General features: G+C 45.3%; 1 protein-coding gene across 2 annotated transcripts in view; it reads left to right on the top strand.

The window, feature by feature from the left end:
* The window catches only part of LOC133444449 (cytochrome P450 2F2-like), a 56,859-nt gene extending 39,181 nt beyond the window's left edge, over window positions 1-17,678 (top strand). The window contains exons 7-12 of one of the 2 annotated variants that reach the window (XM_061722244.1): window positions 1,433-1,537; window positions 5,351-5,486; window positions 15,873-15,958; window positions 17,064-17,165; window positions 17,245-17,386; window positions 17,481-17,678. In XM_061722244.1, the coding sequence (XP_061578228.1) occupies window positions 1,433-1,537; window positions 5,351-5,486; window positions 15,873-15,958; window positions 17,064-17,165; window positions 17,245-17,386; window positions 17,481-17,665 (756 nt within the window). In that variant the 3' untranslated portion in view covers window positions 17,666-17,678. The remainder of the gene's footprint in view (window positions 1-1,432; window positions 1,538-5,350; window positions 5,487-15,872; window positions 15,959-17,063; window positions 17,166-17,244; window positions 17,387-17,480) is intronic. The other variant, XM_061722245.1, reaches the window with a different exon arrangement.
* Window positions 17,679-18,820: the final 1,142 nt, after the last annotated feature.

Below are 18,820 nucleotides of genomic sequence, written 5' to 3'. Positions count from 1 at the left end.
AACAAGCTTCCTCCATTCAGCAGCCCCTTTCTGGTATCCAGCCGCTGCTTTTAACCCCAGGCAGGGTGGAGATGTTGATTGGACACAGGTGGGCTCCAATTAGCAGAACCAGGCACACCTGTGTGCTGCTCCCCCGCAGACCACGCCCAATCCTCCACTCTGCCACACACATTAAAAAAATGTCTGGTGATGGTGAGAAGGGGAGGGGTTGCTCACTTTCTCACAGGCTCTAAAAAGACAAGACAGGACAAAAGCAGCAGCAGGGCAGATAGGGAGGGAGAGGGAGCAGAAAAGCGTCTGCCTTCACCGAGAGCCGGAAGTAAGAAAATTCAAAAGTGTAGCCGCTTGAAGCTTTTCTCACTCTCATTTTTTGACTTGATATTGAACATGAGCCACAATCCAAGCAGCACATCTACCATCTACTCCATGTTCTACATCTTTAGTGTTGTTGACTTCTTCGTTTAGATCACACAATCAAATACGTCACAGCAGCTTCGCTCCAACCCGTCTACTTCTGCTCCAGGTGCTGAATTGTTATGGAAAAGAAACCAGGTCGAGTTGAGTCAAGCTGAGCTGAGATGAGTAGAGCCAAGTAGGTACCAGTGGAAAAGTGCCAAAAAAGAACTGGTTCCCAGTTCAATTCCATGGAATCGTTAGCCCTTCTGCCTAATGATTCCGTTAACGATTCCGTTAACGGTTCTGCCAATGTCTGACTCATTTGCATGATGATGTCATGTACACGCTTCATATTTTGGCTCAGAATGTTTCCAACATGGTGTGGAGGCAGAAACGCACCAAATTTTGTTTATATTTCACGAAAAAGGGCAATACTAGGGCCAGGTGTAACCGTAGACTGTACATAACAATGGACGAGCATTCGGTCATGTAACCAATTGGTTTCTGAAAACCAGTTTTGAAGCCTGTTTTCCTTTGTATAGTGCGCAGCCATGTCACTCAGTAAGCCCTCGGGAATGCAACCACTGCAGATCAATCATAGTTAACTTTGCTCACAGTTCCTTCAGCCGAACCCCGCCGAAATATCTGCAGATCTGCCCTCAGATTTTACATCGGGATACACCGTGTGATATATCAACGGTGAAATCAAAAATGACCATCCCGTTTACCCAACGGTGGGCCCGTACAAATGGATAGTTGCTTCACGAAGGGCGTTAGCATGACGATTACAGATAGGTAAGTGATAATGGCCAGCAATTGGCTGATCCGTCTGCCAAACAATCAGATAAGAAATAAATTTAATGCATGATATAAACTCCTGGCGTGGTCAGGCAAATCAGCAGTGTTACTAACAAGGAAATCAACATCTGCAGAGGTAGAACCAAACTTAAATAACACAAACTAAAATAATTTCCAGTTTGCAAATTGATTACAAAGACCATGAGTTAATTACCTAAATTCCCCTATTACTTCGCAGGCCTTGGCCCCTTCCCCTTGTGGGGATGATATAAATACGTTACGACTGTGGAGCACGCTTCAAGCAGTGGAACGTGGCAGAGAGACAAACAGAGGAAGCGTCACGGTAACTAAATTAACAAATAAACCGGTTTATGGAGGTATAACAAAATAATGGAAAAAAATAATAATGGAAAATGAAAAGTAGGTACCACAAATAGGTACCACACTCAAATTGACACACCATAAAACTGAATCACATTCCAAGACAGTGACCAACACATAATAACACATTATACATACATCCTAAAGTTCTTGAGTGGGAGAAGTGGACATGTTCACTTTCTCACATGCATACTTGAAATTACAGTCTTAACGCAACCAAAATCCAGTCATGCATCCATTTTCCATACCCGTTATATCCTTTGCAGGGTCATGGGGGTCTGCTGGAGCCTATCCTAGCTAATTACAGGCAAGAGGCAGGGGTACACCCTTGACAGGTCACCAGTCTATTGCAGGACAACATATACAGACAGATAACCATCCATACTCACACGAAAGGGCAATTTCGAATCATCAATTTACCTAGTATGCATGTTTTTGGACTGTGGGAGGAAGCCAGAGTACCTGGAGGGAACCAACACAAGCATAGGGAGAACATGCAAATGGGTTCGACTCCCAGGCCCCGGAGTCGAACCTTCTTGCTGTGAGGCAACCTTGCTAACCACTAAGCCACCGTGCTACTGCAACCAAAATCAATTATACCATATATAACTGAATTGATAAGAGAATCATTAAGGAACCAAATCGATAAGCAATATCGATAATCGAACCGGAATCTGTAAATTCTTAACAATTCCCATCCCTAGTCAGGGCCCGCAGTAAGTCAGATTAATTTCCAGTGAGAGTCTGACCTTCCCAAGGCTGCCTTTCATCACTGATTCTGGTTATTACTTTTATTAATAGAATGTTAAGTTACTGGAATGAAAATCAGCACCTTCACATAGTAGGCTGAAGCCGTAGCTTATAGTGCCTACCCTTTTTCTCTTGTGATCAGCTTAAATCTGAAACATTAGCATTAATCCGTGGAAACGCAATGCATAAAGAGGACAAAAAATAAATACAAACAAGACAAAATATAAAATTGACGTTTCACATTCTAGAATGTTTTTGATAATATATTTTATAGTTATAGTGTTTTATATTTATTTACAATATTTTCTTCAAACATTTTCTTAAACTTTTTTAGGTCGTTGTCACAACTATTCCATATTTTTCTCACTTTTGTAGCCAGCCTATAGCATCTGGGAGTTATCCAGGAGGGGCTCAGAGTAGAGCTGCTCCTCTCTTACATAGGCTCGGACATTTGGTTAGGATGCATCCTGGAGTTCTTCCGATGAAGCATGCAAGCGTGCTAGAACGTCTTCTTGCAGTTCCCGCTAAAATATATTATGCTTATATCTTTAGCCCAAAGTTGTAAGAGACTTGACAGTCTGGAAGTATGCCAGAAATGAGACGGAAGATTAAAGATTCAATTCAATTCAATTACATTTTTATTTATATAGCGTCTAATACAACAAAAGTTGTCTCCTAACGCTTTCCAGAGACCCAGAACATGACCCTCAAGCAATTATTACATAAACAATGGCAGGTAGAAACTCCCCTAGTGGGTGAAAAGCCTTAAGCCAAACAGTGGCAAGGAAAAACTCCCCTTTAGGAGGGAAGAAACCTTGAGCAGGACCAGGCTCATAAGGGGGGACCCTCCTGTCGGAGGCCAGTCTGGCGTGGTCAGGGACGGTGGAGAGTGGAAGCAGCAGCGGGATGACCGGGGGGGCGGGGGGAACCGCAGGCCAGCACGCAGCTCCTGAAGCTATGGCCTGAAAACATGCACAAAAAAGAAAAAAGGAGGCCAGCAAAAGAAACTACAGGAACGATGGACAAAAATGATGGCTATGAAATACTTATAATAAATAAAAATGGAAAAGGAGAAGAAGGGAAGAGAAGAAGAGAAGAGAAGAGAAGAGAAGAGAAGAAGGGTGAGAGGCACCGCCCAGTGGAACATGTCGGTGCCCCCCTGCAGCATAGGCCTATTGCAGCATATCTGCCATGAAGCTATGTTTGAGACTAACTATTATAGTCTTGTTCTATAGCTGCAGCTATGACTACTGACTCTAACACACTAGAGTTTACACTAACTAGAGGTTTATTAAACACTAACAAGAGGTTTACTAACACCAGCTAGAGGTTTACTAAACACTAACTATAGGCTTTACTAAACAGAAAGGATTTAAGTTTGGTTTTAAAGGTGGAGGTGGTGTCAGCCTCCTTAACCCATATGTTGGTTCCATAGTTCCATAGTTCCATAGAACGCCCGCCCTCCAAATCTACATTTGGATACTGTGGCAGCGTGGAGGATTGGGCGTGGTCTGCGGGGGAGCAGCACACAGGTGGCACGGGCCTGGTCCAGCTGATTGGGCACACCTGTGCCCAATCAGCTCAGAGGGATGACACAGGGCTGCCGAGTGTACTGATACACGTCTGTGTCTTGGTGAAATAAAAATCAAAGAATTTCTCCACGAAACCCCGTGTCCTCTTTTCCTGTCAGTTGACCCCGGGTAGCACTAGTTGGCTACAGATACTCTAGGAACTACGAGTAAACCTGCACTCCGAGAACGGAGAGCTCTGCCAGGAACATAAGGCACTATCAGATCTTGCAAATATTGCGGAGCTAAGCCGTTTTGGGCTTTATACGCAAGTAATTAAATTAACAAAGGAAAACACGGCCATAAAGAAACAACTTGACTACCTGAACAATTACACATGAAAAAAGAATGTCCGCATTATTGGCCTGCCTGAATCTGTGGAAATGCCTAAATAGGTTGATTTTGTGAGTAAACTCCTTTGTGACGTTTTTGGCACCAATGCCTTTTAAATGCCCATTATCCTTGACTGCGTCCATCGACTCGCTGCATCAAACCACCAGCAGAAGCCAAACTAAGACCACTTCTGGATTAATTGCACAGCCACAGAGTACGCAAATTGGTGCTGTGTCTCGCCAGCGGCCACGAGGTGCTGATTCTGTACTGGAACACACAGATTAACTTTTTCCCCAATGTCAGCCTGCACAGCACAGCTGACTCTTGTCTTCTGTACAGTAATGGTGAACTATCATGGCTTAACCAACTCTGTTACCCAGATGGTGTTTTCCAAGCATGTCCCACTGGCAGTTGCAAGGAAGTTTCTCAGCTGGCCTGGGAATGCATTGGGATCCCCAAAGATGTTGTGGATGAAGTGGTCAAAGAGAGGGAAGTATGGGCTTCCCTGCTTAAACCTGATTTAGGGTTCTGCCTGACGTGACGCCGTTGTGAACCCTTCGGACTTCTCCGTCACTGCATTCCGTTGCGGTGCAATACCCCCCCAGAGCGCTAGTTGATACTTTGTTTAGCTTCCAGCTTTTTCGGTCACAGTGAATCAAAGAGATAAGGACAACTATTGTTCAAAAAACCAAAACATCCCACACACACGAAGAAAAGAGCGCTGAAAGTTCACTACTGCTTCACGAACTGGAACCAAAAATGCTTTGCTACCAAGCAAACCAATCACAGCCCTCTCGGTCTGTGTTGGGTCTGCGTCACCTCAACGCGTAGTTAAATTTTTTGGGAGGTGTACTGTACGTCAGGCTACAGCGTAGGCTACTGAGAGCCTCCTGCGTAGCCGCGTACCCTACGGCGTAGGCTCTGCATTGATTTAATGCAGAACCATAATTCAGCCTTTAGCCTACTGCCCCCTCAACTTGACCACAGAGAAATGGTTGAAAATGGACTGATGGATACTCGTGGAATGCAGCACTTTTCATCTCTTACAGTGTTTCTTTCTGTGGTTATATTGCTTTTTTCCCGATTCTGTGTTTTTCTTACAATAATTACTCACTGCTTTTCAGAGAGGTGATGATTCTACCTTTTCAGAGGAGCAACTCTTGAGAAGTACGTTTGATCTGTACCTAGCTGGGACTGACACCACGTCGAGCACTCTGCTCACTGCTTTTCTGTACCTGATGATCTACCCACACATACAAGGTATACCTCTGTAGGTAAAATAATGAACTGAAAATGATTTTACCTTTCTTTTCTCTCCGAAGTTCAGTAATTGCATTTTTCAAAATTAAACTCTTTCATCAGAAAAGACATGTTGGAAAAGGTGTTGCTTGTCCTTCCATTTAGTTTTCTGCACTCCTGTCTCACCGCATGCATCCAGGTGCTCAGGTCTAGATTTGTTTTCCTTGTTTTCAGTGGTGGCACACTTCATCCAACATGCTTTGACAGTTTAAGTTAAAGTGAGACAGTAGTGTCAATCAATACTTGGCCCTCCCCCCTCCCTGTTTTTATGGCATTAATCACATGCACTCAACACCAGGGGCGGGAGGGGGTCCCACATCACCCGCGTTCCCTCACCGGCCTGGGACAGGTGGGTCGGGTTACCCGGGCCTGGCGGGGCTCGCCGTGCAGCCTGGGGTGCCTTCTGGCGGTGCTGGACCCCCCCGGGGAGGGGGAAACGGTGCGTGATTGTATGTCTGTGTCGGTGAGAATGCGGTATGGAAGGGTCCTGCCATGGAGGATTTGAGCCTCCATTGGCAGGACATCAAAACTTAATAATTTATTAATATTATATTATACAAAGATGGTTATTATTATTAGTAGTATTATTATTATTATTATTATTATTATTATTATTATTATTATTATTATTATTATTATTAGTATTATTATTATGTATAGTATATTATATTATTATTAGTATAGGTATCGGATAGGTGAATGGATGAATGAATGGGATGCCTGGGTCTGGGGCTCTCCGTTGTCGGGCCTGCACGGGTGTCGCCTTGTTGGGGGGTTCCCTCTCTCCGGGCCCGGCTCCGGTCCCCCCCGCTGCCTCTGCGGCGGGGCGCCCCTCTGGTCTTGGAGGGCCACTTTCGTGGGGGACGGGTGCGCCTGCCCGCGTCGGCGGCCGGGGTGGCTCTGTCTCTCCGGGCAGGCTGGCCCCCTGCCGGGTGGGGGTCGTTGGCCTGAAGGGTGAGGGCCTCCTGGCCGCGTGTCCGGCCCGGACCGGGTGGCCGGGGATTGCCTGGGTCGCGGTCCGCCGCCGCGGGGTCCCTGGCTGCTTCTTCCCGCGCCGTGGGGGCCCCGCCCGCGGGCCCCCTCGGCCGCCGCCGGGGGGGGGCCTCGCAGGCGGTGGGTTGCCTCCCTCCTACTTCTCCCCTCTGTGGGGTTGCCGGTGGCCTGGGTTCCGGGCTCTTCCGTGTCGGCCTCTGGTCTCGCGGGTGGCGGGGTTGCTCCCCCACCTCCCCCCACTATAGATACACTTCAGGTGGAGCTTTGTTTGGTTTATTACACACACACACACACACACACACACACACACACACACACACACATAGTCACTTAGTCACATGCATATATACACACACACACACACACACACACGCAGGATCATATACATACACACACACACACATAGACATACACACTGGCTTGTTCACCTGCATGCTGGCTCTCTAGTTTTTGGGTTTAGGTAGCGGTAGCGATAGCTTAGCTCAGACTGCGATCAGATCTCAAGATTTAGGTCGATTGCTGTTATTGTTTTGGTTGGCTCCGTGCCGGTTTCGTGCTTTGTTTTGTGGTTTTTTGTTGCAGATTTCTAGTGCTTGACGTGTGTCTCCGTGTGTTCCTGCTTCCTGGATTGGCAGTGGATGTCGTCACCCCCCCCCCCCAAAAAAAAAAAACACTGGGTTTGTATGTGTATATTTATGTATGTGTACGCATATGTATGCGTATATATATGTATATATATTAAATATAGTAATAATGCACATATATTTACTTTTGGTTTCTACCGTCATGGTATCAATCATTAATATGTGTGCAAACAAGGAAAAAAAAAAAAAAAAAAAAAGTGAGACAGTAGTGCATCAACATCGGTATTAGAGCCCAGAGAGTCAGCACGGCCAATCAACGAGCTGGAAGCTGCAGAGAACACTGTGCTGGAGCAAGAAATGTAATCACAGAACAAAAAAGAGGAACATCCTATATCGCAGGGAAGACACGATCACAAACTCTAAATCACAAACTGTAAACCAATGGGTTAAAATAAATATGCTCCAGCATGAATATGCTCCTGTGTGGGAGTAGACATATGACTGTTTTTTTGACAATATGTGAAGTATAAAGTCCTCTTTCTGAGCACTTTTTAGCAGCCCCACAAGGACTCCATAAAGGTAATCCACACTGCTGTTTGACAAATAACCACAAACAACAGGTAGGGCCCATTCCCTAACCCAAAAGTGCAGGGGAGATATACCCTCTCATCTACTGAGGAGAATTCCAACGTACTGGCCCTGACCTAGAGTGCGACGAGTAAGACCAGACCATCCTGATGCCTTTCACCTCAATAAACTCCAGAGTGGAATAAGGTCCAACCCCTGATTAGTAGATCCAGAACAGAGGTTGTGTGTTTTAGAGATGTCAAGTATATGGTCTGTACCTTTCAAGGCCAAACCCAAGCTTTTGGCTCATGCCCATAGCATAATGCACTAGACCTCCAAGTGGGATTACCGAGGAAATCCTGAGGCACTCCCACACAATAACTCCAGGGGTAATATCTTCTCCAAGTCAACAAAGCGCATTACCACTAATTCGGCAAACTCCCCTCCAGCATCCTTGCATTTGAAATAAAATAATAAATAACCTCATCACATTTATCTTGACATCACATCAAAGTATAAAGAATATGCAGTAAAACATGTAACTTTTTCATAATTGGAAAAGCAAGGACTCACTGAAGTACAAGCTTTAAAACCGTTTAAATTAATTATATCTCTTCCATTCATCTTTGTATTCAAACAGTGAATTATCATCTCCACTCTGTAGGCATCTGCTGTTTTCCCTTTTTTTTCTTTTCCTTTTTTATTTATGCCCACAAATATCAAATACAAAAAAGACGTATTTTTCTTAAGAAATTATTCCTTTTGCACCTGAAAAAAAAAACATAAATCTTCACTGGATGTATGAACAATGAACCATGCAAAAGAAAGTCGAATATGTTGATGCAATTCAGAGAATACCACTAATAAAGGAGTAAAAACTAATTATATCACTTCATATGGTTGCAAGAAGCTGGAGTTGGAGGAACAGCATCAAAATAGAGTGAGAGCAGGACACCATTAGATGTTTTTAGATTGGATCCCGCTATTATCGCTGAAGGTTGAATGTGTGATTTATACGCTGTCAGACAGGTGTTATTTTCCAGGTGGAAGGATGAACATTGGGATGGCCATAGGTTTTTTTTGGCTGGGTTTTGCTTCTTGCAAGGTCCTGTTTGTCATTTTTGTGGCCACTTGTTCAAACAATGGAGCATTCTTTGTGGTTCCAGACATACGCCGATCTATGGTAGCTCGCGGATCTCCTTGTCTCCCCACTTACTCATCTTGCAAGTATAGGCCCTACCTGTGACATCATGCTGCTGTTGTTACTCTTGTTAGCTGCTTCCTTATTTTATAAAATAATAATACATTAAAAAAACTCCCCCAGTGGTTTGTACTTGGTTACGTGATCAACAAGTCCCTTCTATGACCCGCCACCCATTAGTTCTGTTTACATCAGCCCTGACCCACGGTAAAGTGTACCCTCGGAGACGAGTTGTTCACGGGGCCAGCTCACCACAGGTATCCGCCAATGTAAAAGGGGCTATAAGCTCTGTACCCTGTACATGCAATTATACCATATCTTAACAAGTACTTATAGTTTGATGAATTGGTTCTGATCTCTTAACTCCTATAAGGAGAAGCATATTGAGTGTCTTCATGACGTGTTATGTAAGTGCCACAAGCCTGTAGTCATTGAGAGAGCTGGGACGTCCATTCTTTGGTACTGGGACAATGCAGGATGTATTCCAGACATCAGGCACCTTTTTCAATCTCAGGGAGAGGTTAAAGAAGGGTTGAAAAAGCCCTGCAAGCTGCCCAGCACACATCCTGAGGAGGGGCTGTGGAGTGGAAGGGGTCTGAGATGTGAGTGGGGCTCTCAGTTAAGGCTGAATTATGTTTCTGCGTTAAATCCACGCTGAGCGTACGCCGCAGGTTGCGCCGCAATGAGCACCCCACAGCGCACGCCACGCCACGCCACGCCTGACGCGTACCTCCCAAAAATTGTAACTACGCGTCAAGAGGTCGCAGACCCAACGCAAACCGAGAGGGCTGTGATTGGTTTGCTTGGTAGCAACGCATTTCCGGTTCCGGTTCGTGAAGCAGTCGTGAACTTTCAGCATTTTTTTCTTCGTTTGTGTGTGATTTTTTTTGTTTTGTTTTCTTGCACAATAGTTGTCCTTATCTCTTTGATTTACTGTGACCAGAAAAGTCGGATAAACCATTCAGGAAAAGAACGCACCCCCCTAGCACTCGCGGGGGGTACTGCACCGCAGCGAAATGAAGTGACAGAGAAGTCCGGAGGGTTCACGACGGCGTTACGGCAGCGGCTTGTGCTCGGTGTTGGTGTAATGCAGAACCATAATCCAGGCTTTAGAGATGCAGATGGGCTGGGGATGGGAGAAGGAGCCAGGTTGCTGCTTGAAAGAGACTGCAGCAGAGATGTGAATGGGTCCAGGGATGGGGTGTTGGACCACAAATCTGCAGACAGAGCTCTCAGTGAAATGCAAAAGATTTGCATTACCGCCACTTGGTGTTTGGCATTGCTATTTTTTCAGTCAAAGGTCTTTGTGTGGGGCTAACGTGTAGTGGAAATATGCCGGTTGAAGGCACCGAGGAGACGGTCGGCTCTATAGAGGTTGCTGTCCGGCAAATGTCCCCTGGACTCCTGCTAGTGGAAACGTTCCTATAGATTCCCGGTATCACTTTCCCACAGCCTGTTATCTTCTTCATCTCCTTCTACACCTCATTTGTATCCTTCTGCCCCATCTTGGCCTCAATCTTCTCCTGGTAGGTGATTTTGGCCTCCCTCAGTCTCCTCTTGACCTCCCTCTGAACATATGTGAGCTCCTGGTGATCTTTGGCTATGAAACCCTCTTCTTCCTGTTAAGAAGGCCTTTATTGTCCATATTTATCCATGGCTTATTGTTTGAAAAGATGTAAAACTTTTTTTGGGATAAGACTTTCCTCACAGAACTTTATGTAGTCTATCATCCCCGAAGTCTGATTTAAAAAGATCCCAGTCTGTTACAATTCAGAATTCAGGATAAATCTGGTGTTATAGGAACCTCTAACAGAAACAACTGTCTCCTCCGCCCCTTTAGCCGGCGTGTTTCCATTACACTGTAGCGCCACAAAAAACCTTTGACTGAAGAAAATAGTGCCGCCGTGAACCACCAGGTGGCGGTAATGCGCATTTCTTACAGCAGCAGAATAAAGAAAGAAATAAAGAATCGCGCTTTCTGTTTCTTTGGACCAAATATTTACCTTCCCTTTTACCGGCCACGTGCTGTTCCGCCTTCGACCTGTAGGTGGTGACCAAGTGTATTAGGTTGTGGCCTAATGGCGCTTTTACACTAGTACCTACTCAGCCCTACTCACCTTGCCCTCATTTCTTTTCAATACTCAGATCAGAAGTAGGCGTCATTGGAGCGAAGCCTCTGTGACGTACTCGATTGTGCGATTGGGCCAATCTCCTGACAAATCGGTGGCCTGTAGTGTGATGACGTCAGATGCAGCCCGACTCAGCCCGCTTAGAACCTCGGCAGAGTAGTTACAGAAAAAGTATCTACTCGGCACGTTAGACCCCTAGTGGAAAGGCGCCAAACTGAGTAGAGGCGAGTTGAGTCGGGCCGAGTAGGTACTAGTTGAAAAGCGCCATAAGTCCCCAAAGGGAGGAAGAGATGAAGAGTTATATCCTTCCTTCACATTGGTATACAGGAGGTCCAGGATGTTATTCCCTCTAGTTGCAAAGTCCAGGGACATAAGGGACATTATTCTGATTTAGCGTTCATAAACACATGAAACTAAACACTTTTAAACTTTTCAATTCAATTCCATTTTATTTATAGTACAATTACAGAATTTGTCTCTAGACGGGGGTCAGGTTTACATTACATAAACATAACATAAACAATGGCAGGTTTTGCCACTTTTACACACCATACTGAAAACCCCACACACTCACATGGGAAATGTATCACACATCAGTGAAATGCTCTTATACGACTGGAAATGTATCCCCTCACATATACAACTGAAATGTGCTCACAGATACTACTGGAACGCTGTTATACATACTAGTGAAATCTGCTCATATATAGTTAAAAATGTTTCCCTCATGCACTCACTGGTGGAAAACCTTTTACACATACAACTGAAAATCCTCACACACACACACAACTGAAAATTTCAGTTGAACCAGAAGTGATTTCCATTGAAATGGAAGTTAGTTAGCACAATTTTTTAACAGCAGTTAATTTGATTGCTTGATACAGCGATATCATGTCAGCTGCCAAAAACAACTCTGACTGAAGCAACATACTTACTGAATAATATATTGGCTTCAGCAGAGACCATTCGGACCATGTCCAATGTTACAACTGCGGGGCTGCTGTCACCCAACGCCAAAAAGTATAAAATATGAAAATATATTAAAAAATATATATATTATATATAATTTAATTTTAAAAGTCCTGCAACCACTAAAGTAGTTTACTGACTGACAGGGGCTTCTTTCTACTGATGCATTTGAATGAACCAATAATATGAACGCCATGTTACTTTATGCAGATGATCATGCATGTTCACATGAGCAGTCTTTCCTACTCTGTGCCTATCATTCCCTGCAATGATTGCTTAATCATACAAAATAAATTAACTGAAAGTCACTGTGTCTGTCGTGCACAGAAGTAAACAGCAGTGTCTTCTGCTGTCAGACTCCTGGGGCCTCATGTTCGAAACGTGCATGGATTTTAACGTGAATCCGTGCGTGGAATTCTTGCGTACGCAAAAAAAAATTCAGATGTTCAAAACTGTGCGTACGCCCAAATCCACGCAGGTTCCTTTGAACATCACAATCAACGTGGAATTGAGTGCACATGCGGGAGCACAACACTCCGTCCTGTCTCCTCCCTCAAGTAGATATATTTGAATATGATAATGAAGATAATTATCCATTAAAAACCTAAAAAAAAATCCTAACAAGGAACTTGCAAAAACAAGTAAAACAAATTAAAAAAAATTTAATAAAAAAAACATCGTCTGTGAGCTGGAGATAGTCCCGTCAAAAGTTGAGGCCTGGAAAAAATAATTTATTTGGAGGCATTTCTTCCGATTTTATTATGGGTGAAGGAGCTATTTCACTAGTTTATTTTGTTTGTTTATTATTGTTCGTGTATGGGTCAATAGTAGGGGGCACTAAATAGTTCAATCACTTAATTGAAGGCAATGCAGCCAAGGTGTGTCAAGGCAGGTAATGCACTGGGAGGGGAAATGGTTTTTTACCTGAGGCAGCGGGACAGCAGCAGGACTGAGCAGAAAGGCAGCATGTTTGAAGCATGTTTGTTTGCTGTTAACAACTGAAAATAAATCATCTTAAGCTGGATCTTGACTGGAAACTGGATTCTTATCTGCCTGAGTAAGCCAAATCAACCTTGTGCATTTGTGGCCCTTTGTAAGTTTTGATTTTTATATTTTTAAACTGAGCTGTTCTCTGCTTTGTGTTGCGTTCTGTGAAGAGTTTTGGTTTTATTATGATCGTACGGGTTTGTGAATGTTTATGGGCAGCATTGGTGCAACATTACACTCTGCTTTTCTTGTTTGTATTTTAAGAGCCGACACCAGAACTTAAAGGTATTGTGACATCATTTTTAACATGCTTTTAACACTATTAAAAGTCTTGGGCAACATCCCTCAAATGTGTCTAAAAGAGTGTAACAAGAAAAACTTCACTCTAGTAATCTTTTCCTGGCTTTTTATTACAGTGTTTTTTTGCGCCGTGAAAAACGCTTCCTTTCCCCCCTTTCCTGTCAATCATTGCTCCGCTCCTCCTCCAAACCTCCTCCTCCTCCAGCCATACGCTCACAGCGGCGTCGGAGCGACAGGCGAAGCATGCACGGAAAAGCAGGAGGGCGAACCACAACAAACAATTATAAAAATAAAGGCATGCAAGCAGCACTGTCCCCTTATCTTAAGTCCAGTCAGTGGCCGCGGGTCTTCTTAGCAGTTTTCCTCCGGTGATTAGAACAAAAGAGGCGTGTTAAGCCTCATTTATGGTTCCGCGTTAAATCGACGCAGAGCCTACGCCGTAGGGTTCAGCGTATGGTGCGCGTCGCCGCGTAACCCTACGCCGTAGGGTCTGCGTCGGTGTAACGCGGAACCATAAATCAGCCTTTATGGTGCGCTGGAGAGGAGAGGAGACCATGGATGTATTGGAGGAGACAGGGAGCTGGGTGGAGGGGGCGGTGATTTAGTGGATCGTTACGTAACGATCCGCCACCAAACCACATGCGCCGTTTTTGCATAGTTATGCGGAAAATCCCAGAAAGCACACAATACACTGAATGTTAAAAGTTTGTTGTTTTTTGGGTGTAATTGATGTCAAGACACCCAACAAAACACAAAAAATCAAGAAAAATGTGTTTTTCATGTCACAATCCCTTTAAGTTTTTGGAAGAAAAACGTCTCCTCGTTCCGCTTTATTGTCACGCGTATTATATACTGACGGATTAAGATCAACGTACACGTGTATTGAGTTTTACACATTGTGGATGTCCACGATCACCTCTCTCATAAGTATAACAATATGAACAATATAAACTTATATTTAAAACATAAATGATCACGATCTGATTCCTCCGCTGCAGAAAGACAACTCCCCGACGGGATTATCGAGGTGCAAACATGAGAAATAAAGAGCAAAGTTACTGTAACTCGGAGTGTTGCATCCACAGAAGGACAGACCGGTCTTAGTCCCGGACTCCATCACCGGAGAAACACTTTCTGGATCCTGCAGCACCTGCAGCCGACTCGATATCAGACTCTGAAAGTTGCCTAAACATTCAATAAAAACGTCATTCATTCAACTTCATTAATTTATTTCTGAGTCACATCAGTTCGTACCAACCAACCTTTCCATGTCATCTTAGTTTTATTTTAAAAGACAATTTTACAGAACCGTTTTTTCGCTGCAAAATGTATTTTAATGTTTTTCTGTCCAGACACAGTTATGGGATGTTTTAGGATCTGGCTTTAATCTCCAGTACTCGTCATGGCGACTGAGAGATGTCCGACCTGTCAGCAGCTCCAGCTGAAAAAGCATCATGTTGGTCTGAACCGGAGCAGCTGGTCCAGTTCAGGGCAGAGATCCAGAAGGATCCGCTTGGTACCTAAACCAGCTGATGGTCCAGTCTTAGTCCTGGACCAGCAGGTCAGTGTGGTCCCTGAAGACTCGCTCCTGATCTTGCTATCAGCAGTGTGCTCTAACGGAGCCAAAGCTGCCATTGGGATTTGCAGGTTCCATCGTTGAGCTCCTGCCTTTAATTGTATGTTCAGATCATGTGGTTGATTGTGAGATTGTTGCAGCTCCACTCTTGTGTGACTTATCTGGTGATGTGGAGACTGTTGTGTCCTTCATGTGTGATCGCGAACTTATTGTTGACGTCACCTTTCCTCATATTCTGCATTTTACTGCATCACCAACGAGTGTCGCCAACGGTCAAAACCTCAGAAAAGTTTGTACGCCAGACATGATGTGTGCGTGAAGGACCGCAACTTTCTACGTTCAAATCAATTTTCGAACATCCGACCGTGAGCGTAGAAAGTGGCGTACGCACGTTTTTTGTGCGCCGCACGTTTCGAACATGAGGCCCCAGATCTCAGGGAACTGAGTGCTGCTGGACACATCTTCAGTCATGGAGAAACGGCTTTGAAAAGAACTGACAACGGGGCATGGTGGCGCAGCTGGTAGTGCAGCCGTCTCACAGCAAGAAGGTTGTGGGTTAAATTCCTGATGGGAACGCTGTGGGCGCTGAATGCATGTTAAGTTCCCCCATGACTTTAGCGCACACACCCTGGGCGGGGTTGGTGAAAGGGCCTTTCTGTGTGGAGTTCTCCCCGTGTTCCCTTTGGTAGCAATGTGAGCTACCCTCACAAAAACATGCAACAGTCCTGCACTATAATTTACATGTCCCCTCTGGCCAGCCGGGGCGCCAGATGGGGTGATATGAGATGAGGATCTGGCCAGAATAACGTGATCCTTCCACGCGCTACGTCCAGCCAGAGAAGCCCCACCCTGTGTGGTGAAAAGAAGTGGCCTGCTCACTCCTCAGGTTAAGGAGGAGACCTGAGCTCAGTTAGGCCCTCCTGGGGTTGGCAGAGGGACTGTCACTTAGGTATGAGCACTTGGTGATAAAATGGGTAAAAAATCGGGGATTAAAAAAAACAAAACTGAAAGTGGTCAGTGTGATTCCATTTGCTTTTGCAGAACAATGTCAGCAGGAGATAGACCAGATAGCGGAGGGGAAGGATCGGGTCAGTTTTGAGGACAGACACAAGATGCCGTACATGCAGGTACAGTACTTCATCACACATATTGGTTATTATGTCCTCACTTCTTTCATCAAGTCAGCACCTGGGTCTAAGTTTCTGTTTAGCATTACACAACTTGAAATATCAAATTTAATGGTTTCTAGATCTATCCATTTTGGCAATTTCTTCCATTCCTAAACATACTGTAGCAAGCTCGTTGGCACTGGGGCCGACCGACAGGATAGAGGACGCAGGATTTTGTGCAGGAAACGTTTTTATTCTCGTTCACTGCAGACACACGTGCACCAGCACCCTCAGCAGAGACCCCTTGCTGCTGTGCAGCCACTTCTTATGTAGCCAGGCAGGGTGGAGAGGTTGATTGGGCACACCCGTACCCAATCAACTGAGCGGCTGCTCCTCTACCCTGCCACACACCCCCATCGCCCAACTCAGGCCGGGGACCATCCGGCCTAGCCGACTGCCCCCGCCTCTCCCCCTCCCGGCGGATGCAAATTATGTTGCATCCGCCGTCGCTGGGGCCGCCTCAGGAGCCGTCGCTTGGCAGCCTGCAGCCTCCGCCTCACGGCCTGTCGGCTGCTGCGCCACCAGTGCTGCCGTGGCGAACCTCCGGCGTGGTGCCGGGGTGGGTCGCGCTGCGGGTCCCACCGTCGCTGGGGCCGCCTCGGGAGCCATCGCTTGGCGGCAGCCTCTGCCTCACGGCCTGCTGGCTGCTGCGCCACCAGCGCCTCCAGCGCTGCGAGCTGGTGCTCCCCCTGGCTCTGCAACAGGGCTGCCAGGTCTGCCAGCGCCTGTGCAAGCGCCTCCAGGGTCCGCTCCCCGCATCCCTCCTCCATCCTGTCGGGCCCCACGTTGGGTGCCAGTGTAGCAGCACCCTCAGCAGAGACCCCTTGCTGCTGTGCAGCCACTTCTTATGTATCCAGGCAGGGTGGAGAGGTTGATTGGGCACACCCGTGCCCAATCACCTGAGTGGCTGCTCCTCCACCCTGCCACACATACCTTATTGCTAGCTGTCGACATGTTGCTGGAAGTAATCCAGACTAAAATCAGAATAGTTTGCAATTTTGCCGCCTGTTTTATTCTTTTTCATCGTTAAGTAAGTATAAGTAATATATCTATCTTTATCCAGGCTGTGATCCATGAATTGCAGAGGATTGCCAACACTGTTCCTCTCAGTGTCGTTCACTGCACAACTAAAGACACAGAGCTCATGGGATATTCTATTCCCAAGGTAAGAGGCACATGGTTAAAAGATTTGGGTATCAGAGCCCAATACTTCATGACTTTTGTCCTTTTGGTTTTCTCTTCAGGGTACAACGGTCATTCCGAATCTGAGCTCTGTGCTGAGGGAGGAAGGACAGTGGAAATATCCTGAGGAATTTAACCCAGAAAACTTTCTTAATGACAAGGGAGAGTTCTTCAAACCAGAAGCCTTCATGCCCTTCTCTGCTGGTACACATACCTAAAAATTATGTTGCATCTGTGGTAGCGTACACAGATAGAGGGAATCAAATGTTGTTTACTTTGATGTCTTTCTATGACTCAGGTCCTCGAATATGTCTCGGAGAGGGTCTGGCTCGTATGGAGCTCTTCTTCATCATCGTGACTCTGCTGAGGAGGTTTAAGTTCATCTGGCCTGAAGATGCAGGAGAACCAGACTTCACCCCAGTCTTTGGTGCCACTTTGACTCCCAAACCTTATTACATGAAGGTCCAACTGAGGTCAACGTAGCTTGGTGGTGTGTAGACGATCAGCAAAAACAGATGAAAATTCCAATGAATATTCAGTTTGGATTATCTTGTTTAATTTGATTAAAACATTTTGAGAGGTTGGGTGTGTTGCTCTTTTATTTATAACAAATACAACATTGAATACAAAATTTGATCTATCCTAAGTGCCCTAATTAACCTGTTAACCCGTAGGGATTTTGGAGGTGAATTTCGTCTAAACAGGCCTATTCAAATTAAATCAACTATATCTCCACAATTATAAGGACAATATGCATAATCTTGGTCTCAATGGATAGCTAAGACCTCACAGCATACATTTCCAGTGTCAGAAAAATTGTGAATGTTCACATACCTGAGCAAATTGTGATAAACCAAAGAAAAAAATGGCCGCGACCAGCAGGATATGAAATGACGGCGGATGAAGTCGTGAATTTTGATCAGAATGGTGTGGATAGACTGATAATGACAACGAAATGGCAAGGAAATAAAATATACTGCTTTTGGTGAGAATAGCTTTGGGATTTGCTGACATAGTGTGTGATGAACTGATGTGCTGGCTGTGAAATGTGTATTTTGGCTTTCGTTTGTTTTGAGATCGGCATGAAGTGAAGCCCAGAAAAGATAATGTTCGGTATCATCTGAAACTGTAGCATTTCTAGTTTCATATGATACCCACTACGTTGAGGTTTAGGTTCAATTACGGAATAATCCTTCTCATTTCACCAGCGGGCAGCGTGCACATTTAAAATACTCGACGAGACGACGACTTCACACTACATTACCCACAATGCAGCGCGCACACCAGCATAACAACGGGCACCAGCTCCATAGCAACGGCGGCCCGAGCCCGGTGCAGTCTTTACATGACCAGTGAAGAGAGAGACGTTGCAGACGCAGCGTCAGTGAGCCATCAGATGATGCCTCCACTTATCATTATCTGCGGGGAATTTTACACATTGTCTCCCAAAGAGTTCAACGGTAGAAATCTAACCTTTCTGTGCAAATTATGTCCACCTGCACTGAGAAAACAAGTCCCAACGTCTGCCTCGTCAACTTCACATTAGAAACGTCATGTGGAGTTAAAGCATCCGTCCAGTGTGAGAAAATATCTGCAAGTCCTTGACAATCAAACAAAGTCATCAGGAAAGACCAAGAA

This window comes from Cololabis saira, chromosome 5 (assembly GCF_033807715.1).
Source record: "Cololabis saira isolate AMF1-May2022 chromosome 5, fColSai1.1, whole genome shotgun sequence".
NCBI classification, from domain to species: Eukaryota; Metazoa; Chordata; class Actinopteri; order Beloniformes; family Belonidae; genus Cololabis; species Cololabis saira.
The sequence above is the reverse complement of the archived record's forward strand: the minus strand, read 5'-3'. Positions and strand labels throughout refer to the sequence as shown.